The sequence below is a fragment of the Tachypleus tridentatus genome, chromosome 2 (genome assembly GCF_004210375.1).
Source record: "Tachypleus tridentatus isolate NWPU-2018 chromosome 2, ASM421037v1, whole genome shotgun sequence".
Classification (NCBI taxonomy): domain Eukaryota; kingdom Metazoa; phylum Arthropoda; class Merostomata; order Xiphosura; family Limulidae; genus Tachypleus; species Tachypleus tridentatus.
In genome coordinates this window covers 96,560,896-96,586,778 of record NC_134826.1, presented here as the reverse complement: position 1 = coordinate 96,586,778, position 25,883 = coordinate 96,560,896, and the positions used below count along the sequence as shown (strand labels likewise).

General features: G+C 33.6%; 1 protein-coding gene across 3 annotated transcripts in view; it reads right to left on the bottom strand.

Annotated features, from left to right (window-relative positions):
- The window catches only part of LOC143244631 (synaptosomal-associated protein 25-like), a 157,290-nt gene that overhangs the window by 38,304 nt on the left and 93,103 nt on the right, over positions 1-25,883 (bottom strand). For 2 of the 3 annotated variants that reach the window (XM_076489659.1, XM_076489658.1), the window contains exons 3-4: positions 10,922-10,963; positions 3,712-3,760 (exon numbers count right to left, since the gene is read on the bottom strand). In XM_076489659.1, coding sequence (XP_076345774.1) covers positions 3,712-3,760; positions 10,922-10,963 — 91 coding nt within the window. Of the gene's footprint in view, positions 1-3,711; positions 3,761-10,921; positions 10,964-24,314; positions 24,514-25,883 lie in introns of those variants that run through there. The other variant, XM_076489657.1, reaches the window with a different exon arrangement.

The following is a 25,883-nucleotide window of genomic DNA, read 5'->3' as shown; positions in this document are numbered from 1 at the left end:
CAATAAACAATGGTAGCCACATTCATTTACTGACTTTCCAACACATTGACATTTCAAATTTCCCTCGTAAATCTATACCTAATTAACACTACCTTATCTTGTATTCAAACTATAAAGAACAGTGTAAATTCTACTTCGTAATTTGGCTAAAAGCTTCAGAGTACATATTATATTGTGGTACCAAACAAAAGATCTTGGTTTGGTTTGTTTGGAATTTCGAGCAAAGCTACATGAGGGCTATCTGCGTTAGTCGCCCCTAATGTAGCAATCATGGAAAAGAAGAAAATCAGCTAGTCAACACCATCCACCGTCAACTGTTGGACTGGTCTTTTACCAACAAACAGTAGGACTAAGTGTCACACTATTATGACCTTATGCCTGAAAGAGCATGCTCGATGACAGGATTTTGAGCCTGCGATCTTCAAATTTCTAGTCGAGCACCTTAACTTCCAGTTCCTACCAGGCCAAAATGATCTTAAAATAAGAACACCACAATTTAGTCATAGATTGCATTTTTTAAATAAAATATTTCATACGGTTTATTATAAAATATGTGTGTGTGTGTTTCTTATAGCAAAGCAACATCAGGTTATTTACTGTGTCCAACGAGAGAAATCGAGCCCTTTATTTTAACATTGCAAATCCGTAGACTTACGGCTGTCCCACCGGGAGACATCACAAGATAACATAGAATGACTGACCAAGATAAATATGCTAATAGCTGACATATCAATGTATGTAGCTTGTATACATGAGCTATTTCTTTAATAAGAAATGGAAACGATAATTTTCCAATTTTTCCTTGACTTTTTATCCTTTCTTCAAAACATTTTTTCCGGACTGCTGGTCACTGTAAGTAATGTTCGGAGACAAGAGAGGGACAAATAAGCATTTATAATGCCAAAAATCTAGACAGAAAGATCTTGTGACACAAAAATGTTTCACTATTGAATATCCATAACCTGGAATATTCATAGAAACAATCTATGAAGTTGTACAATAATAAATATTATTTACATAGAAATTTACCAGTGATTATTATTATCATTCCATAGTTCAATCCTATAGAGATCTCCATGGAAACGAAAACTGTTTCTTAGTTTTTGAATTTCGCGCAAAGTTACACGTTGTCTATCCACATTAGCCGTCCCTAATTTAGCAATAAGACCAGAGGGAAAGCAGCTAGTTATCATCACCCACCGCCAACTCTTGGGCTACTCTTTTACCAACGAATAGTGGGATTGACTGTCACATTATACGCCCCCACGGCTGGGAGGGCGAGCATGTTTAGCGCGACGCGGGCGCGAACACGCGACCCTCGGATTACGAGTCGCACGCCTTAACACGCTTGGCCATGCCAGGCCTGCTAATATTATTATAGGAATTGTGTAATAATATTTGTTATGGAAGTACTACGAACCTTTCATTGCAAATGAAATTACTGGTTGAAATTATTGGAATTATTTCATAATATTTGTTATACAAGTTTTACACAGTATTATTTGTGCATTAGTTCTTAATATTGATTGTGCAAGTTTTACCCACTTTTGTTTGTTTGATTTGATTTTCGCGCAAAGCTACACGAGGGCTATCTGTGCTAGCCGTCCTTAATTTTGCAGTGTAATACTAGAGGGAAGGCAGCTAGTCATCACCACCCACCGCCAATTTTTGGGCTACTCTTTTACTAACGAATAGTGGGACTGACCATCACATTATAACGCCCCCGCGACTGAAAGGGCGAGCATGTATGGTGCGACCGGGATTCGAACCAGCGACCCTCGGATTACAAGTCGAACACCTTAACTCACCTGGTCATGCCAGGCAATTTAGCTGTTATTTCACACTATTGATTATAAAAAGTTCCATTCTCATTTGCTTGGGAATTAGTTAATAATATTGGTTATACAACTATTACTCATTTATGTTTGGTAACTGTATTACAATATTGTTTCTTCAAGTTTTACCCACTTTTGTTTGGCGACTGTTTAACAATATTGGTTACGCAAGTCCTACTCACTTGTTTTTTCGAGGAACTGTTTTACAGTATTGGTTATACAAGTTTTACACATTTTTGTTTGGGAGTTTTGGAGATACCGATTTCACAATATCTTGGGCTATGAGAATTTCATAAACCAAAGGTTTTGATATATGTCATGAACTCATTAGGAAAAACGATTAGTGAAATAAACTTCTGAACGATACACTTTTTTTCTAATCAATATTTACAAAGCACTAGAACACACCTATTGTCTTAAAAACTTTCTACGCATGCCTGTCTTAGTTTATTACACAACCTTAGATATTATACTCCTTAACGACTTCCACAAGTTTATGGAAACATTTCATATTAAAGCATGTATGAAACTTAATAATGACGTCATAAGCAGTAGTACGTTCATGATATATTCAATTTGTGTAAAGTACACATCAAACATAATTTATAAGTGTATAGTCTCCGCTCTCAAGAAAAATAAATATTGACGCACATCTATAGATACACCGTGGAAGTTAATGCAGTATCTAGGCACCCTTAATCAACTCTTTGTTAAACGAAGTAACTATCCTCCCGACAATGAAGATAATACCTAACAGCAGGTTTTAGCTGCTCATTGTACATTCGGTGATATAATTTCCATAAAAGCGGAATTTCATGAGGCTTTGCTATGGTAGAAAACTAGACATTTTAAAGAACAATTTCGAATATTTCAATTACCACCTAAATTTCAATTTAAAAAATATATAGGTAGAGAATGAATGAATAGGAAGTTTGACACAACATTAGTTTGAGATTTGTATAAAAACTAATGGAGAATAACACAAAGTATTTTAAATTAAAGAAATGAAAAAAAACCAAAACAAATCCCTGCCAAAACAAAACTTATTATCGAGTGAGTTAACAATGAAAGAAATTAATAATTAACACAGTAGTCTCAGTAAACTAGCTGTGTATGTGTTGTTTTACTATTTAAACCTTGCTCATTTTATAAATGTTTCACATGCTTAGATGAAACATATGCCAAGCAAAAACAAAAAATTTGCACTCTTATTTTTAATCCCATACTTAAAAAAATCTTAAAAACTTATGAACGTGAGTATCATTAAAACTTCATTACTACAAAAAAGAACACAATGACAAGTTACATTCATCTGGTTTCATGACGGTTTTATTACAGGATTCCTGTGGAAATTAATACCACGAAGATTACTACAACCGAAATAGAAACATTAGAACTGCTAAGCCAACAAAGGAACCATTACAACTGCCGATCTAAGCAATGGAATATTTAGAACTTTTGAACTATCAAAGAAATTTTTAGAACTGATCTAATTAGTAAAATCTTTAGCATCGCCGAACTGTGAAATGGAATCTTTAAAAATTTTCAGCTAAGAAATCGAGTCTTTTAGAAGTGCTGAAGTAACGAACAAAATCTTTCGTACTTCTGTAACATGTATCGCTTAAATAACAATATATTTTAGATACTTCTTGACAGTTGGAAGTGTCAATATTATTTACTAATAATTTTAGTTGAAAAGTATTTACACATAAATTTGTATTTTGTGTTCAATTTTTAAATCACTGCTAATAGATTATCTGATTTGATTTTGAAACTTCTAAAACAACTCAAAGAATGATATGACTTATTGTCTTAAATTAAACATTACAACTTTTTCACATAGTCTCTATTCAGGGTTAATACTACGCTGGCTTACCTCCTTGATCGTCTAAGGCCACAAGAGTTCGAATTCCTGCTTCTTTACTCTACAGATAATAGAAATATACAAGAAAACAAATAAAAAAGGATAAAAAACAAGCAATTATCATAACACGTAATATACAATAGGAAGATTGATAGTATAACAAAAATCATGTGTTTTTCACAATCAGATATTGAACAGAAAACATAAAATATATTTCAGGATAAAATCACATTTCACACATTATTACTCTGAAGGTAAAATCCTGCAAAATTTATATTTTCGAATAAGGCTTGTAAATTAATATCATTTATGAATTAATCAATATCAAAGAGAAAAATGAAATAGAAAGAACTCATGATAATATTGTATGAACAAACATCCAGCTGCTTGATGAAAGAAGAATTAGCGATACATAGACATTATTTATCAGCAGATGGCGCTTACATCCATGTTCATCCAGCGCCACCAACATACAAATACCTAATCCGTACTCTAAAATGGCCAATTAAAGAAACTGTTTTTATTCAGTAAAATATATTTAATTATAAACGAATCCAAAATGAAGAATCTCAATAAATATTTAAAAATTTTAAAACGTGTTAAAATGAAGATTATTCTCCCGCTAACTTTTTACTTTAGTTAAGATAATATTCATATAAAAAAATCATAAGAAAAATCTTGTGAAATGATAATAAATATCAATTAGGTTGGTGATTGTTCCATTGACGTTAACATTAGAGCAGATGTATTTTTTTCAAATATAGACAAAACAGCATTTTTAAAATCCGTTAAATGAGTATATTTTTCTCATAGCAAAGCCACATCGAGCTGTCGGTTGTGTCCAACGAGATGAATCGAACGTCCTGATTTTCACGTTGTATATCTGAAGACTTACCGCTGTCCCAGCGGTGGAGGCCGTTAATTGATATTTCTTAAGTTATTGTTTTGAATTAAGCGTAAACTTACACAATGAACTATCTGTGATCTGCCCACTACAGGTATCGAAACCCGATTTTTAGTGTTGTAAATCCGCAGACACACCGTTGTGCCACTGAAGGGGGGCTGTTTCTCAAGTTTCAACAGTATAGTGATTGATGCTTGCGTAAGAAAGCACAATAAACACTTAATGTTGCAAGATGAAAAACTTAAAACTGCATAATAAAATATTCTAATTGTAGATTTTCTGTAGTGTGGGTTTATGTAACAACAGCTTGGTTTTTAGATGCACTTAATAAAGAAAGTCCAAAATCTATTGAAACAAGCACAAGTGATGACACAAAAAATTATAAATAACACATTTTACTATGCAATTCTAATTGTTGTTTTTGTTATCTTTTAACACATTGTTCAATACTTTAGAAAAGTGATTGATGTAATTCAACAAATTATAGTTCTGAAAGATGAGTTAACAGCAGTAACCAGACAGTGAAACTTTCCATAATTATTAGAACCTCGCTATGTTCATAAAGGAGCTGGATTACGAACATTGTTATTACAATTTAAAAAATTTGGCCTGTTTGTGAAATGCAAATAAAATCATCCTGCAATGATTTTGATAACAAATGTTGATCAATCTCTACACTTCGATATGAAAGTCTAACGCACAGAACGTTCAGAAATCTTGTTTGTTACAATTTGAACTGGAGTTTAAATAATTCTTATTAGGGCTTAAGATATTAAAAATAGAAATCACGTGGGGACGTATATATTATCAGCAGTGATTGTCTAAAGACCATGATTATGGTTCAAGTTCAACGGCCATTGGTGTAAATCCAGAATAAGGATCACGGAAAGAAAACATGATGTGAAGAATGAATAATTGTAAAAAGAAAATGACGGAATTTGTTTGAAATGAGCCGTCACATAATTAAGTTTAACATCGTAAACACGAATAGCGAAATGGAAAACATACATTTTTGTTCATTTTCAGGTTTTATCAAACTTCGTATTTTGCTGACACCATCACTAAAAAATGGAGTTTGATGTTTCTGTTCTGCTACCTTCGTAACAACGTAGCTTTTTCATATAAACCTATTTACAACCAAATTTAGAACAAATATTTAACATTAAAAGAATGCTCCACCATGCCAACTGGGCACCCGTCAGAATCTTGGTCAGGACGTGAACGAGTTGCAGCTAAAACAAATTTCTTTGTACTTACTTTAATGTTTTTCTTAAAGGACAACTCAACAGTATACTTGAATTTTCTTTAGGACAAGTACAAAATGTTTTCCATTTAGTATTCTTATGTACGATGTTTTATTTCAAATCAGCTTCGACCCTTTTCACCTTATTCCCATTATGTAGGAGCTTAAAGGAATTGGTTTCTAAAAAAAATGTTTTTTGCACAATAATTTCTATACCTTATTTAATAAAATCTACTATCTTTAATTCACGTTTTTAGAGTAATAGTGCAGGAATTTGCATCTTGATGGCGTTGGATAAGCAGGACATGATTACCCCGATAGGTAAGCTTTAATTTTCTTTCTTCGTGCATCCAAAAATAAAATAAACATAAGGATTACAATCAGATGTAAGTGGGCGACAAATTAATGTCATAAAATGGAGACGAAAAACAGTCATAACACAAGAAATCATAATAAAAATTGAAATATAATTGTAATCTATACGAAAAAGTGCGAAAATGATTGTTCGTTTTCTTTTCTGAAAATGGTGTGATTTTTCAGTATTTTTTATTGGACTCGAATACTTCTAATTTGAAGTTATGTGTTTTCTAAATGTCCTTTCGTATTACGAAATGTTAATTTGAGTTTTAGTTAAAATGTTTCCTATAGAAGATATTCCCTTTTAGGCAAATAAAATCATCTGGCTTTTGGCAAATCAGACCATCTACAGCAGTGACTCCCAATGTTTTTTAACATTAAAGTCAACTGGTACCGATTTCAAAATTTCACGGACTACGTAAAATTCTAACTTTTGAAAAGTAATTTAAATTACATTGTAAGACAATATATTTCAGTAGCTGTATTTTAAAACATATTCTTTTCAACTGTTTTGCGGAATGACTGAAATCTCGTCGTAGACTCGCATTGATTCATGAATCGGTGGTTGGTAAGCACTAATCTACAGAACCAGTTAGTAGTGCATAAAGTTAGTTTTGACTTTAAAATTTTTCCTATGTTGAACGTTTTCTTTTCGGTACGAAAAATCGTCGTGCGATTAACAGCTGAAGTTCACTATTGGTCCTATGGTGTTAAAAGAAGTTGTATTTAGGATAAAACCTAGTTATTTATCTTGTTGATTTGTCAATTTCTTCAGATTATGTGAGAGTATAAACTGCAGTTGGTAGTTTACCTGATTTTTAATCGTTAGTTCATTTTAGGTCAAATATATAGAAGATGAATTTTCACATCATGCAAATTTGTAAGAACTTAAGTTACAGGATTTGAAAAAACAAAACTGTGATACTTTATTTTGTTTTACGTACCGAATACCAAATAAATTAAAGTTATAAAAGCGTATAACTTATGTATAATTTATTTAACGATCTATCTTTTATTATGGTTTGGTTTGTTTTGAATTTAGCGCAAAGCTTCATTGGGCTATCTGTGCTAGTCGTCCTTAATTTAGCAGCTAGTCATCACCACCTTCCGCCAACTCTTGGGCTACTCTTTTACCAATGAATAGTGGTTAACCGTCTCATTATAATGCCCCCACGATTGAAAGGACGAGCATGTTTGGTGCGACGGGGATTCGAACCCACGACCCTCGGATTACGAGTCGAACGCCTTAACCCACCTGACCGTGCAGGGCCTCTTACCGTGGCAGTAAACTTTGAGTTAAATTATTTTTAACGTTCACCCAAAGAATTCCATACCTAAAACTTTGAGATAGGCATTGAGAAGGTATGGTTTTATCCAGAACTTAGTACTAACATTTCTCGTGAAATAGTAAAAAAAAAAGTAGTATCTTCTCTCCTGTTTGACATTAGGTTCAATTATCAATTATTAACCTGATCCCCAACAGGATTGTGTTTAGTAGAATGTAAATGTGACTCTACTAACTAGAAGCAAGTGAAGAGATAAAACTCACATATCACTTGGAGGGTCTGTTTATAACGTTGCGGTCTGTTAGACAGGGTCGATAACGTTAATGTAGTCGCTTATGCAAGTTGGTGAGCATTCTAAATATCAAAATTACACCAAACGTTTTTTTCTATTGCACTCACTCGCCAAAGGTGTATTTGCATTCAGGAAGTACGAAAAAAATTACCACATGGTCTCCATGTTTATAAATGTTTTATATTACTTCGTTTTCTTACAAGGTACAATGTTTTTGAACGTAACTGCTATGATTCTATGAACAAAGTATCCTGTGAATATAATTCAGTTACATAATTTGTATGTACTCAGCACAGGTTTGTTTAGACCTGCTCTATATTTGTTTGCGATAATTAACAAGACCACGTTCATAGGATTACGGTATCCAAAGTTATGCTGCTGGTTGGTTGATTTGGTGTTTTGTGGCACAAAGCAGCTAGGCTATCTGTGCCTTAAAGTTATGTTCACAGGATTACAGAATTTAAACTTAGGTATATAGGATTATAACATTTAAATACAAGTTCATAGGATTATGATGTTTACACTTAGTTCAAATGATCATACTACTTAATACTTATACTTACGTTTCTAGGATTACAACAGTTAAACTTGCTTTCATTGGATTACGATATTTTAACTTATGTTAATAGAATTATAGTAGTTAAACTTAATTAATACTTATGATTGTTATTTCAGCTTAATGTTGCAGAATTGCAGTATTTAAATTTCAGCTCATAGGAAGTGATATTTAAACTTACGTAGGATTATGATATCTAAACTTTAGTTTATAGGATTTCGGTATGTAAAATTATGTTCACAGGATTATGATAGTTAAACTCAGGTCACAGTCTAACAGTATTCAAACTTACGTTCATAGAATTACAATATTTAAACTCATGTTTACAGGACTATTTATTACTAGTGGATCGGAAAATTTGTGAAAATATGACCTCATACATCCACCAGTAACCACTAGAGGGCTGTCGGTAGTGTATTGAGAGTGTTGTGAGTCTGTGATCTCAATAGATCCACTTTCAACCACCAGATGGCTGTCACTAGTTGCTGGATAGTGTTGTGAATTTGTGATCTTAGTAGCTACTAGAGGGTTAATGTGTAGAATAGTTACTAAGGTGATTCCAAGTAAATTTCATGGTATGAAGTGCGTATTCATACACATTATTAGACAACACTTGGTAAGATGCTATATTTTTATACTTAAGAAACATCGGTGTCCTTCCATCATGTTCTCTATATCGGCAATGGTGAAACAGAATGACAAATGTTTTGCTGACCATTGTTTGTCTTGTTTGGAAACCGAAAATTCTCCAAACTATAAAAAAGTGACAGGTAACTGATCTGAATTTCTACAGTAGGTTGCATTTAGTCTTCACTCACCAGAAAGCAGCTGCAATGGAATGTTTTTTGGCGTGTTGAAACTGAATAGAAAACAAGCAAGGTAATATTTCAAGCGAATACTAGAGAAAAAAATGAGTACTTCTTATGAGGAAAGTTGTGGTAAGAGAAGTAAAGAGAAAACGGGAAAGAGAAGACTGTCAGCAAGAACTTGTTTGAAATATTGTTGCCAGGTCATCTCTTCTTTCATCAAATATTTCTACCATATGCTGGTAAAGAACTTATTTACTATCAGAGAAGTAAAGAGAAAACGGGAAAGAGAAGACTGTCAGCAAGAACTTGTTTGAAATATTGTTACCAGGTCATTTCTTCTTTCATCAAATATTTTTACCATATGCTGCTGCACCACTACATGTCTCCATCTATTTGACTTCTTAGAAAGTATTCAAACACAAACGAAACAGTTCACTCTGAAGTCAAGTACTGAGTATTCAGATTGCTCTTCCTAGGTGGCGTTTCTTTGTGAGATCCCTGACATCCAGAACTTTAAGTTCTCTTTGAATGTACGATATTGATGTATAATTTGAGACAACCGTACAATGTGAAACTTTATTGTCTGTTTGGAATACTCTTCTGGTCCTTTTTGGATATACTGATTTTACTTATTATCATTTACGTAGCAGTAACAATGTTCTGAAACTTAAGAAGCAGCTGAACCATTAACCCACGTATGACTTAGAGTAATTATAATCCATACCAAGACTGGTTCATAAGAAACTGAGAAATTGAATGGAGCGTTTCATTTTTTTCAAACTTGGACGTAACAAATAAACAAGTTAGGAAATGAACAGTTTTTTTGTTACACGAAGTTGTTACACTTCGCACCATTTTTTCTATACCCCCAAGTGTTTTAAGTTACAAACTTTTTACAAACTGACTTCAAAATGAATATATATCCATTCTTTGTTTAAACTTTGTTTCATTAATAATCAGTTACAATATACAACTGTGGATTTTTTACCATATTATCTTTGTGTATAGATTTAGGACGAACCTAAATTTTCTATACTAATTAAATCTCGTGAGACATTATATGTATTACAATAGGAAATACAGATAACAATAAGAGCAGCCAAGCGATAAGTCAGTACATTTTAACCTGTATAACATTAGCTACACTGAAAGAACCACAAATTATATATACACAGAGCAATAAAGAACAAGAATGGATTAACGAGATTCCCACTGTCCCTATCTACTATCTAGCGAAACCTCAGCCAAGGGAACCTGAACACAACAAAATATCGTGTAAACAAAAATATTATAAAGGTAAAATCACATAAAAAAGTAAAACTTCTCTTATGAAAAGTTCATTGAAAAGAATTATTGCTAACGGTTAAGTTTGTTTTTTTAATTTTGCGCAAAGCTACACGAAGGCTATCTGAGCTAGCCGTCTTTAATTTAGCAGTGTAAAACTAGAGAGAAGGTAGCCAGGTCATTACCATACACTGCCAACTCTTAGGCTACTCTTTTACCAACGAATAGTGGGATTGACCGTAACATTATAACGCCCCCGCGGTTCAAAAGAGCTAGCATGTTTGGTGTGAATGGAGATTCGAACCTGTGACCCTAATATTACCAGTCGAACGCCTTAACCACCTGGCCATGTCGGGTTTGTTAATGATTAAGAATAATTCTTGCTGTTAAGAGTAAATAATCACTCGTATTATTTACTATGTAAGGAATTATAACAGTTTTTAGTGAATGAAATAACGTCAAATTCTTATTAGAACAAGAAAAATACTGACCTCTTCACATAACGCCATCATCCGCCTGGTAGATTCCAGAGACTAGAAAAAAGTAAAATAAAGTTTTGAGTTAAATTCAACAAAGAAGCAGACTAGAAATGGAATTAATAATTTTTTTTATTAAAGCGTAACAAAGAAATAACTAAGATAACTAAGATAACTAAGATATGCATGTAACTTTTATCTATAACTCGTAGTTACTTTTATTTTATTTGTTTTCCAAAAACCTCAAACATACATGATACGTACAACAGGTGTTCAGAGAGAAACAGTATTTATGCACCGTAGGTTAATTATACAATATAATGTACATCACTAGTGTTAAAAACGTGGCCAATCAGATGATTCTGCTTGTATCGGACAGATACTGACCTATTAACACAGCCTTTCGCCATCTGTTTCTTTCTGTGCGATTTCTGTGCAACATATTTTATTAACTCTTTTGTGCAATTAAATATACAGTACTAAAAACAAGGAATCCCTAAAACAAAGCCAGACAGACATTTTCAGAACGAATATTCTATACGGACTCTTATCTGTCTAGAATGTTCGCTTTGAGGAATAATAGCATGTAGTAGATAGGTAATTTTAAATTATAAAAATGCCTCATTCTTTGCTATACACATAACTTATTAGATACAAGTTGTAACGGATTTACTGTTATACATTTATTTTAATATCCAAGTTTGTTTCAGTTTAACGCATGTAACGTATATTGTTAAATGTGTATTGCCCAGGCCGCACCTATTCTCTAAATTTGTAGAAGATTCTCGAAAGTAAAAATTAATAATGTATGTTTGTACGAAAACACTAGCGTATCTTTGAATATCGTTGAAAATCTAATAAGTATAAAATCTAGCCATCGCAAGACGCCGCCGAGAGACAGTTTTAGAACATTGTTGGTCTGCTACAGTATGTATACTATAAGCCTTGGAAGCTATAATTGTGATAAGTGCTTATTAATCGGAAAACTACAGATATTTGGCCACGAACGTTTATAGGTTTCGAACCGATCAACTTTAGATAATTAAATTCGGATATTAGTATTTCTACGAGGATATCAGATATCTTACTGTGGGAAAAGTAAGTTTATAAATCGTGTTAGGTCAAACCAAAATAGATCTAGCTAGTATTCCCATCAAGTGAAGTGTTTGTAATTAATCACAAAGATACACAAAGGGCTATCTGTCCTTTGCCCACCACGGGTATCGAAACCCGGTTTTTCGTAGTGTAAGTCCACAAACACACCGCTGTGCCACTTGTTAAACTAAATCTATTTTTCACTTTTTATGAATATGGTTCAATATGTTTCGTGTTTTATAAGTGTGCGTGTTTTCTTATAGCAAAACCACATCGGGCTATCTACTAAGTCCATCGAGAAGAATCAAAGCCCTGATTTTAGCGCATTATAAGTGCATTAATACACGCAACTGTTTATATTAAAAATAATTAAAACGTGAGTTCTGCCCTTCTTCTACACTTAACGTACTTAAATATATTTTTACGCATCGTTCAAATCTACAAAGAAAGAAAAACACAGCACCATATTAATCATAAATAATGCCACAAAACCTTTTCTCGAATACTATATCTAAAAAAAACAGATGTATGTGTACAAAAGAAAAGCAAAAATATAACAAAATTAATAATGTGTTTGGAAAAAAACTACATAAAAATTATAAATACTATGATTTATCAACATCTGAAAAAACACAGTTAAAAAAGAATCAAGTTTTATAAGTATTTATCAAATACATATTAATAAGCTCTTTTTATTCCACTCACTTTCAATTTTTACATATTTCTTACAACCAAGCTCTCCAGTGAATCAGCTGGAACTTTGTATACTTATAACGAGAAAATGCAGGTTTCACTTTAAATAACGATTCATTTATCAACTATCTGTTTAAACAATCACATAAACATTTGTAAATATTTGGAGGGGTAAGTTTAAGTTTAAATATTTTATTCGTTATATCTCCACGCATTCAGGTACCAGTTAAGCTTAAATACCTCTATGTTTTTATTTATTTTGCTCTTTTTGAATGATTTTTTTTATTTCCTTTCTACCATTAACATCTCTGATCTTTCTATTCTTCGCTCTCTTTAACACTTCTTTTATTTTTTACCTTTTCACATTCATTAAAACTGAGTTCTCTTGATAAGTGAATAAAACTGTTTTAAAGCAAAGTATTTGAAATAATTAATCAAATGTGCATGTTGTTAGTTCAGAGGCCATACAGTAACTGTCGTTTTTAATAACTAAAAACAATTGGGTAAAGTCGGTATAACTACATTGTTAAACTTACCTGTTTGTTATCTTATCCTTTGAATATTTTGTGGTAATACACAGGGGGACACGTGGGCGAGAAGAAGTACTTTTCTGTGTTTATATAATGTGCTTAGTTGGATGAGCATTGTTTACTTGAACCTATTCGTTCAAGATTTCCGGCATGTGCTACACACACGTGGGGAAATTTTCCTTATGATTCCTAAATACATCCCGTAAATCTACTTTTTATTTCTGTCGTTGTTTAATAGACAAGAATGGCATGTAATTGTTTCCGTAGCAGCAAAGGAATAAGCCAGTAATGATGTAAAAGGATAACAAAACCAATAAGGGTAATCCTATTTGATTAAATACGCGAGATAATCTGCTATCAAAACCTCCCTGTCCAACTTTATATCTTATTCTGCTTTTTCAAACGTATGTATCTAATTTCTGAATTCTATGCAACAGATTAAAAAGGCTTTACTTATCACTTTCATAGCACCTCAACAGCAGAAAGAGTGGAGCATGTTCAACAGTATCATATCTTAAACTTTAGACCTTTATATCTCAAATTCATCAAGCTATTTACTAGTTACTTCCAGCTCAGCTTAGTTAAAGACTTACGTTAATTTATTTCCATAAACGTTATATTCAGAAACCCGAACAAAAAAGACAAGCGTTGAAATAAAAAAAATATCCTCATTATAGTGGGGCATTATGTTAAATATCTCGAATACACATAGATATCGAAGAGAGAATTTAATCCCATTTATTCTGTTTGACCTATTTCATCCAATATTTTACACTAGCGGTCAGAATTAAAATCAAGTTCACATGTAGTTTATCTCGATCTTTTGATACTTACGATAAGATAAATACCGCCAATCCTTGATGCTTCACAAGCTTATGTTTAACTATATAAGTGTATTCGTTAACTTTTAAAGCATTTTAAATTAAACGTTATTCTTGAAATAACTGTATAATTATTAAAGAATTATTGGAGTAATCACATCAACTGGTTACTTTTAACAAATTTGGGTTTAAAAATTCCTCTTTAAATTACGAATTAATTGCGAAAGATTTGCTGAAGTGACAGAGAGGAAAGCAAAGACGCTCTTTAACAAACCAACAATAACATTTAGATACGTATGCAACCTGTTTGAGAAGCTAACAAAGGCAAACGAACCAGTAAGTTGTGTGCTAATATTTGTGTAGAAACAAGCACATTGTTAGGAAATCTAACAATAACACTGAAACATGTAAATTGATTAGAAAATTCTGTTTTAAGTCAAATTATGTTTCATAATCCTTGTAAAATCTACTTTACATATGCGTGTGCAAAAAAAAAAAAAAAAGTTACCTAAACTGTTTCTTTGTATATTACCGGTAAATACACATGTGAATACGCCATAAGTTAAAACAACAATTCTGTTGTGATAACGTTCATACCTGAACACATAATTAATAATAATAATAATTAATCCATCAACAAAAATTACAATGGAACAGTGAAACTGAATATTATTATTCATGATGGAAACAAGTACAGACAGTATATTTGTAAAAACGGCTAGTTTGGGTTGAGAAAATTCTTTACGTAGAGGAGTGAACAACGTTTCGACCTTCTTCGGTCATCGTCAGGTTCACAAAGAAAGAGAGAGGTAACTGACCGGAAGCTGACCACATGATTGAAAGGGGTTGTGTAACTGAGTGTCGGAATGTAGAAGGCGGTATTAGATGTTTCACTCCTCTACGTAAAAAAATTTCTCAACCCAAACGAGCCGTTTTTACAAATATATTTCTCTACAAGTGGGTTTTCTCGACATCACTGATTAAGGAGAGACAGTATTTTATTCATTTTAAAACTGTATTAATATTTTACATACGACAGACTGCCACCTATTCAAACCCTAACTGACGAAGATGATATAAAATTATGTATAAAATGCTTTAAATAAGGCCTGGCATGGCCAAGTGCGTAAGGCGTGCGACTCGTAATCCGAGGGTCGCGGGTTCGCGCCCGAGTCGCGCCAAACATGCTCGCCCTCCCAGCCGTGGGGGCGTTATAATGTGACGGCCAATCCCACTATTCGTTGGTAAAAGAGTAGCCCAAGAGTTGGCGGTGGGTGGTGATGACTAGCTGCCTTCCCTCTGGTCTTACACTGCTAAATTAGGGACGGCTAGCACAGATAGCCCTCGAGTAGCTTTGTGCGAAATTCAAAAAAACAAACAAACAAAAACAAGCTTTAAATAATTATCTTTAATCACATTTAAAAGCTTTAGCAAAAATAATTGTTCCAACGAATTTCGTGTAAAACTATTCGACGACTATCGCCAGCTCATGAACTACTTTAGTTGAATAGTAAAATGTAACTGTCATTGTTATGGTGCACTGATAGTTCCAAATTGCAAAGCGCGATTACAGCTGTATGTATGGTCGTAACTGTGCGCGAACCTGGGAACATCGGACCCACAGTCCACCATGCTAATCACTGACCCGCTTTTGAACACAAAAAATATATATACAAAAACTGATTAACATAGAAAAATAGTTTTCGTATGTGACACTTTCAACTTGAACGGCAAGATGTGAGAAGGTTAGGTAGGCTAGTTATCCAGATCCAGAACCCTAATGTTTAAAAACAGTTATTCCCAATTTAGAAATACTGACTAGAGGGAAGGCAATCAGTCAGACTCATCCAGTACCTACAGTACCTGTAGTATTAACTGACGAACGTGATAAAGCGTTACGCCCAACATCGTAAAGTACAGAATATATACAACAGCAAGCACATCGAATCTGGGATACTCGGAAGAACAACTCTGCAGGGGAACCACTAGGTTACGTTCGGCTAGTTAGATAAATAGACTTTGTAAGACTAAACTCAAATAGTAACTAGACCAAAGTTTATAAAACACATTTCACTATTTACGGAATAAGACAGATGTTAAATGATTCTGTTACTTTAGTATTTTGATATACTAAACTAATTGTTCTTTGTAATAATTTATGAAATGTTATAGCTTGAAGTCGAATCGCTTTTATATGCTCCTGTAACCGTGTACTACACTTGCACAAGGGGATAAATGTGGGTGCAGCTGATGTGAGACAAAGGTTACTAGAAAATGTAGCTTGGTTCGTTGCAGCGACAAAAATAACCAAAGCTTTCTTGTCTTGTTGATATGACCATGCTCTGAAAAACAAACAAATTTACTAATTTTAATACTTTCAAGCTCTGAAATAGATATTCAATAATGTTGAAATATTAGTGCTCTGAGGAATGAACACTAATGTTGGTGTGATAAAACTACTAGAAACAAACGCATTGGTTTAGCACTGATGTGTCCATGGTTTGAGAAACAAATATTTATTAATGTTGATGCTGTTATGCTCTGAGAAACAAACACATTGACTAATATTGACATAGCCATGCTCTGATAAAAACAAATTAAGCAATATTAATATGATAATACTCTAACAAACAAAAATATTCACTAATGTTGATCTGTTCATGTTCCGAAAAAGCAACACATTTATTAAAGGTGATATAATCATGCTCTGAGAAACAAATAACTACCTCACGAGTACGCAACAACAAGGAAACGAAATACACAGGATAAAATGTTACTGTTTCGTTCTTCACTATATTTTCTAGCTTCAGATGCATTATAATGCAGGTTAACAAAAAAAGCAGTGAATGAACTGCTACTTAAAATGTAAGATTACCATAACATCAGCATGCACGAGCTATCATATCTCTGTATTTGTTTCAATAGGGTGAATGTGAGAAGTGTTATACAAGATCCCTTCCCCTCCTCTCTCTTTATTCATTGATCAAATTCAAGTTTTAGTTTATTTCTGAAGTCGTACTTTCTAAAGTATTCCCGATATGTCAAAATAGTACACTTGCTAATGATAGCGTTCTCAAAATTCCATCCTAGAAAAATAAGTTAAGAAATCCTTACATTCGAATAACATGAAAAATATATAAACTGTTTTTATTTTACTTACTAGAATTTTCTAACTAAAAAAAGGAAGCCTGGAATGATTATACTGTTATCTTTTCACAATTAATAACAGTATAACATTCCAGATAATAGTGTTTTAATCGTAAATCGAACAAATTAAGCTCCACATATTCGTCACACTGTAGCTGTATTTGTTTAACGTATATATCATTAAAAACGTACTTTTTCTTTCGTGTAAGATGAGTCAGTCCAGTTGAAAATCGATTTGTGCAGGTACACGCCGATTTTCTCTTAATTGTAAAACCGGTTGAAATACTTATAGTTTATAGCAAACATAAATATCTATCTTAACATACTTTGAAACTATCTGTATCACAATGACTGAATTAAGTATCAAATAGATAACGTGCCTCAACAAAAATTATTCTGACGTTATAATCATTACTACAACGTTTGCTTACGCTTCAGTTCACAAATAACAACCAGTTCACATAAATACTGAGACGTTCAGTTCCACAAGTATCATTCTACAACTGACTCAAATCAGCTAGTTCACATTTATACACCGAGATCTTCTGTTACACAAATCATCACTCTAAAAATGACATTAATTCACTAGTTTATAAACACATACACTGTCACGTATTATAACTTACATCGGAAGATTTAATTTTAATTTAAAAGGTAATTAAATGTCGATATGTATCAAATGTATATTTCCCAACAAGACTGATAGACACAATTTTCTTTCTTAACACAAATATATTTTAATATATAAACAATAATACAATTTATAACAACAGTTATAACAAGTGACTGATATTCAAAAGTTTTACTAACTTACAAACGATACTGAATCTTCTGTCTGGCCTGGAACTGAATATTTTATCGACGGTTCATGATGAGTGAAATAATTATAAGTTGATATTGTTACACTTCGCACGATGGCTGGTCTCACACCGTTTACAAGCTGATTTTTTTCCAACGAAGATACCTAATGTCCTCGTAGAAATACTAACGTCCGAACTTAATTCACTAAAGTTAAACAGTTTGTAATGTTTGAAAACCATAAAAGTTCTTGGTCAAATATCTGCAGTTTTACGGTTTATAAGCATTTATCACAATTATAGCTTCCGAGATTTATAGTATATAACTGTAGCAAACCAACAATATTATATTGTCTCTTCGCATTGCGTTGGTTACTTTTAGAAGGTTTATGGTAAGGCTCCCGAAAGTTTAGTTTGCAATAATACTGGCAATCGCTTGTATTTTACATGCACATATAGCACATTGTTGATTCTTACGCCTGAGAGTCATCTACAAATTTAGAAACTAGGCAAGACTTTCGCAGTACCCATTTTACAATATAAGCTACATGCATTTTTAGACATATATTAAACTAAAATAATATCGATATTAAAATAAATACATACTAATAAACCCGTTACAACATATAAACCGAGGTGTTCAGTAACACAGTTATCACCGTACAAGAGACACAATCCACTATTTTAAACACATACACATTGAGACGTTCGGCTACACAAGTATCATTCCTTAAATCACATCAAATCACTAGTTTGCATACACATATACCGAGATGTTCCTTACAGAAGTATTGCTTTACAAATTACAATAATCTAATATTTTATGTACGTATATACCAAGATGTTGAGTTACACAAGTATCACTCTACAAATCGCACACCTCCACTAGTTTATACACATAACAAGATGTACAGCAACACGTGTGATTTCAATCAACTTATTATTCATTGATTTCATATCAATTCTTGAAGAAAACTGTTTAATGAAGTTATACACATTGCAGTGTTACAGAAGTATTTATTACAAATCTTATTTACATAAAGTTCTGGTGTACCTCAGAAACGCCACTTTTGGGTAGTTTGAATAAAAAATCTTGGTTGTAGTTTAGATAAGTATGCAATTAATGCAATTTTATACAAATCCATTTTCAGTGTCATCTAGACAAATATACGAACTATCTTAGATTCAATTAATGGAAGAAAGTTAAATCTTTATAACGTTTAGTTACTTACTGCGGACTTATAACAATCGAAAAAAGTTTCGATACCAGCACATTATATAGTTTTATGCTTAACTACAGGGCCTGGCATGGCCTAGCGCGTGCGCTTCGTAATCTGAGGGTCGCGGGTTCGCCCTCCCAATTGTGACGGTCAATCCCACTATTCGTTGGTAAAAGAGTAGCCCAAGAGTTGGCGGTGGGTGGTGATGACTAGCTGCCTTCCCTCTAGTCTTACACTGCTAAATTAGGGACGGCTAGCACAGATAGCTCTCGAGTAGCTTTGTGCGAAATTCTAAAAAAAAGCAAAAAAAAAGCTTAACTACAAATAAACAAACGAATTGAACTTGTGTAGGGCTTTGTGAACCATTAACTGTATTATGAGTACTAGATTTCGCAAAGTTTTCTTTACTAATTATTCTTCCTCATTATAATAATAGATTAAGGATTTAGTCCCCCCAAAAAAAACGGTTTTACAGTATGAATCATTCTCATTCCGTTGCTTTACTGAACAAAAAAAACTTCCCCCCATTGTCGAATTTTCGCTACCATCTTCCTTATGTCACTTTGTTATGACACTTGGGGGACATCAATTACAACTTCTTAGAATATCATTTTCTATATTTTCAACTCTTAGAAAAACATGTAACATAGTTGAAAAAGAAGTAGGTAATTTTTTTCTATTTTATTTGATAACAAATGCAGTGTTTTAAAATTAAAAATATTCATTACTATCACGATAAAGTTTGAAACTTGTCATTAATCAATAAAAGAAAAACCTAACCAAGAAAGAACAGATTTATAGAGCATTTTGAACGTGTAAAGATCTCTCCAATATAGAATACCTTTGTACAGAATTTTGAGCCTCGTAAAGATCAGTCCAATACAAAATAGTTTTATAGAGCATTCTGATTGTTATAAAGACACACCTAAGAGGAGGAAACAGCTTTAAAAAGCATCCTGAATGTCGTAAATACCTAACTAGAAGTAAACTACTTTACGAAGCATCCTGAGCGCCGTAAAAACCTAAACAGTAGAATATAGGTTTAAGGAACATTTTGGTTGTCGTAAAGAGAAAAAAGCTTAATAGAGGATTCTGTACATCGTAAATACCTACATAGGAAATAACATTTTTGTGAATTGTTCCGAAAACCTAGCCAGAAGAGAACAGCTTTATAGAAAATATTCAACGTCGGGAAACGGTGTAAGGACATTGTCAGAAGAAAACAGCTTAATATAGCGTCATAAACATCTAACTGGGAAAGAACAGCTTTAATGAACATTTTGAATGTCGTAAAGTACTAACAACTAAAGGATGGCTTTATAAATTGTTCTGAATATAGTAAAAAATAACAAATCGATAAAAGCTTTATAGATTATCCTGATCGTCGTATACACCTAATCAGAAAAGGTAAGTTTTATAGGGCATCATGATAACCGAAAAGACCTAACCAACATAAAATAGTTTTATAGAGTATTTTAAACGTTATAAAGAGTTAACCAGCAGTGGACAGTTTTATAGATCATTATAAACTTCGTAAAAATCTAACAAGAATAGGACACTTTTAAAAGGCATTCTTAACATCATGAAAACGTAACCACCAAAGAACAACTGTATAGAGAATTCTTAATGCATAGAGTAGATAACTGCCTTTTACAGAGAACATCAGGAACGTCAGTTGAGAATATCTTCACAGAGAATCTTAAAGACCTAACCATTAGAGAACCGTTTTATAGAACATCCTGAAATTCGTAGAAACCAAACCAAAAGAAAATAGGTTTGCAGAGCATTCTAGACGTCGTAAAATCTTAGCCAGGAAAAAAGTAGGTTAATAGAGGATTCTCAACACCTTAAATACCTATCCAGGAAAAAGCATATTTGTTGAGTATCTTAAAAACCCTAACTAGAACAGAACAACTTTATAGTTTCTTGGCCAAAATGCTTGCATATTTTGTAAGAAAAAGTAGGTCATTATTATTAAGGTTGCTGACAAACTGAAAAATGCATGTCATATTAAACGTCTACATATATAATTTGTATAATTAGACAGGGTGTTACGGACATCATAAATGATTTGTTAGCACAAAAAAATGTTATAAGAAACCTATAAAAAGATACATAATTCGGCATTTCATCTATCACAACAAAACCTTATCAAAACATTTATAATGACAAAAATACAACATCAAACTATTATAAATAGCTAGCGTCTGTAACCTCATATCAGTTCATATTAAACATTCAGCACTTGATTAGTCCTCCTTGTACTTTAATAACCTCAATAATGCAATGCCACATACTTTCGATGAGGTTATTGATGTAATTCACCGTAATTTCAATCTAACTTGTCACCAGAATACAATACAACTCAGCTCAGTAGCTGGTTTAGGATCGTGGTAAGCAATTTTCCAGCTCATTTCTTCCCAACATGGGACTACAACATCGAGACTTTACTAGCCATGACAATCTTATAACTTTCTCCTGGTCAAGATAATCCTATACAATACACATACTAAGGACAGTGTCAATGCCATCTTGAAACACAACTCTCAAAGTTATTGCCAATTCTTTCCCTAGCATATGTCAGAAATATGTCTCCATGTGGCGCCTGTAGGAGGCGCCATTGTTTTTCCTGAGGGATATAACGATCAATTTTTCCACCATGATGAATAGCTGCCCCAATATGTAATGCACCACCTCCCGTTTTGTTCATTTGTGAGAAAAACAGTCCTTATTCATCTGTTCTCCAGAAAAACATTGATCGTAAATCCTACCATCACCTTTAACAAGCTAGAAATAGAATTAATCAGAGAAGATGACATATCGCCAGTATACTAAGTGAAAGTTGGCATGTTGTCCTATCCAAGTGAATTATGGTTAATATTGGTTTACAAATAACCTTTCTTGCATAAAATTGTTTGTTTGTTTTTTGAATTTCGCACAAAGCTACTCGAGGGCTATCTGTGCTAGCCGTCCCTAATTTAGCAGTGTAAGACTAGAGGGAAGGCAGCTAGTCATCACCACCCACCGCAAACTCTTGGGCTACTCTTTTACCAACGAATAGTGGGATTGACCGTCACCTTTATACGCCCCCACAGCTGAAAGGGCGAGCATGTTTAGCGCGACGGGGATGCGAACCCGCGACTCTCGGATTACGAGTCGCACGCTTTAACACGCTTGGCCATGCCGGGCCTATTGTGTGTTTTCTTATAGCAAAGCCACATCACGCTCTCTGCTGAGCCCACCGACGGGAATCGAACCCCTGATTTTAGCGTTGTAAATCCGTAGACTTACCGCTGTACTAGCGGGGGGCCTTGCATAAAAGCCTTGTTTTTCTGGATTCCCTGAAATTAATGTATTCATGCAAATTCTTTTGTAACACTCATTTCGATGTTGAAACGTTAACTTTACCCCAGTGGCACAACGGTATGTTTGCGGACTCACACCGCTAAAAACTGGGTTTCAATACCCGTGGTGGGCAAAGCACGGATAGCCCATTGTGTAGCTTTGTGTTTAATTCCAAACAATCAATAAATCGTTAACTTTATAAAAACACGGTAATCTTAGGCAGTAGTTTATCGGCGTCTCCCGGTAGATTTTCCTAGAATAACGTTTCACATAGTCCGATGATATTTATGGATTATCGGCTTTATACCATTTCTCGCATGTGATGAGGTATTATTCTGTATCAAGTACAGAGAACTTTATGAGTAAAGCGTTGATCTGTTCAAAAAAAGATTTTACTGAAAGTATATCCTTTTATACGAAACAGGTGTATATTGTTTTTAAACAAATGCTTTAAGGAATTTATACAGACCAGAACAACAACTCGTGCATACTTGATCGATCATATTCTACTTTCTCTGTTACTACTCGGGCATTAACTCAATAATTACCTCATGCATGTAAAACATGTATAAAACAGTTTTGGCCAAATCTGTAGATAATATTAAACGCCGTAAAGAACTAGCCGCGACGGAACACCTTTATGCAGTATTTTTGAACGTCATAAAGATATTATCAGAAGAAAACAACTTAATAGCGCATTCTAAACATCATAAAAATCTAACAAAAAGTGAACAGTTTTTATAGAGCATCCTGAATGTTGTAAAGAACTAATCAGAAGACAAAAGCCTTATATAGCCTTCTGAATATCGTAGTACTAAACAAGATAGAACAGCTTTATTGAGAATTCTGAAAGTCGTAAAGAACTAAGCAGAAGTGAAAAACATTATTAAATGTCATAAAATCCCAAACAGCAAAGAATAGTCGTAAAGATAATACCAGTAAATAACAGCTTCATAGATTATCTTGGTCGTCGGTAAGTAACGTGATCATAGATTACACCTAACCAGAATAACCTGATTGAAAATTCTGTTTTGTGTTGATCACAAAAGATGAGGATTATTCTTTTTAGGGCAAACCCATATTGGCCATCTGCTGTGGCTACCTCACGGAATCGAACGTTGAGATTTACCGTTGTAAATCCGTACATTTACCACTATTCCTCTGGAGAGATTGATCGGAAATTTTGGGTTTTCCGATTATCACAAAAAATTGATTGTAAGTTATGGGGTTTATAGTAATAAACAATGATTGACTGGAAATTCCGGATCTTACGGTGATCACAAGAGATTAATTGGGAAGTACGGGTTTTACGATGACCGCATAGGATTAATTAGTAATACAAGGTTTTGTGATTAATATACAATATCATAAACGAAAACTGAAGTTGAATATTTTGTATTATGCCCCTTTATATATCATTTAGTTTGAATAGTAGTTACCCTAAAATTAATGTCGTTAAAGAGCACATTTAAATATTTTTAACGTGTCACAAGTTTTGTACAACTTTCAGAATGTTTTGTCAGTAGCGATGATAGCACTGTTGCGCAGATTTAGTATCTGTATTGTTAAATGAATAAAATCACAAAAATAATTTAATTTACAGCGGGTTCATCAAATTAAAGGACACTCAAAGACAGGAACTGTGATTTTTGGTACTTATGTAAACCCTAATATGTTGAGAATTAAAAAAACACGCTAGGAAACATAAACTCAGTTTATTGTGAAGTAAGACGTTTTATTATTATTTTAGCTACTCCTACCTCAGCTGTGCTATCATTAATACGGTTCTGCAGGACTGTGGATTCCGATAACGTTTCTTTGTGAATCTGTTCCTGGACTTCCGGCACAGTTGAGGATTGTGATGTTCGCGAGGCATTAACCACCATGCTTATTCTGTTGCTTAAAGTAGTTCTTGTAACCCACGAATTTAAAACTGACATTATAATAAAAAAAAATGTTTAAAAACATTGTTAAAGTCTACTGTGATAGTTACATAAAGAACACTCAACTTTAAACGTTAGTTATTTTCTCTGACGATATTCACCTATCCCTTCTCCTACCAGCATTCAAGTGAATGAGAAATGAAGGAATGTTCCGATTCCTTTATTAACACAAAGAATGTAAGCAAAGTCAACATTTTTCGGTAGATGTCGCCACTTCCTCTTTTGATGTATATAACGGCTCCACCAATGGGTAACAGTAGAACCGCCGTCGGGCCTGGCATGGCCAAGTGCGTAAGGCGTGCGACTCGTAATCCGAGGGTCGCGGGTTCGCGCCCGCGTCGCGCTAAACATGCTCGCCCTCCCAGCCGTGGGGGCGTTATAATGTGACGGTCAATCCCACTATTCGTTGGTAAAAGAGTAGCCCACGAGTTGGCGGTGGGTGGTGGTGACTAGCTGCCTTCCCTCTAGTCTTACACTGCTAAATTAGGGACGGCCAGCACAGATAGCCCTCAAGTAGCTTTGTGCGAAATTCCCAAACAAACAAACAAGAAACGCCGTCAACAACATAAAAAAAACAAACTAACCCGTCAATTTTCATAATCTTACTACATAGATTCGAAAAGGTCCAGAAGATCTAATAGAAGAGGGAAGGATTCGACTCTTGCCTGACAGGAAACATTAGGATCTGAATAGATTTAGCTTCTATTTATGTGTGGTTGTGATGGCGCTTCTCATTGTATGTATTCAGTGCTTTCTTGTTCGCCTTCTTAAATATGCTCTTGTCTCCAGCTCCAGTGGATGAAAATGAATTCATGGACAAAATTTTAAAAACACTTCAATACTTCCTTTGTTATCTGACAACAAGAGCACTATATGTTTAACGATTGGTTTATTAAATTGGTTGAGTGTACCTGCTTGTACAAGTGATGTATTTTTCAACCAGAACCAGTATGTACTTTGCAGTTGCAGTATTTATTCATATATAAGCGTCGCATTTTTTATTGAAAACATTAAATATGGTTTATGAACTTCTTTGTGCTTGTTCCAAGCAAATTTACATCAGTTCTATTTCAAGAAAGATGCTGACGTGAGTGAAAGAACATGCACATTTAAGAATGCCAAATAAGTTAAGAATAATGGAGCATGTCCTAAGCTATTCTGACGTAGTAGTTTATTCAAATTATTTTACATTCTTAACTGTCATTCAAAAATTGAAGCTGAAAATTTTACTTTATATATTTCTACTTTAATTTTTTTTCATCTACAACTATTCACAAATCTTTTAATATAGGCATCGATAAATCCTGGGCGCCGTGGCAACTAAAAATTTCATCATGGCGCTTAGTATATTTCTCCTATTTTAATCGTGCGTAGGACTATAGTAAA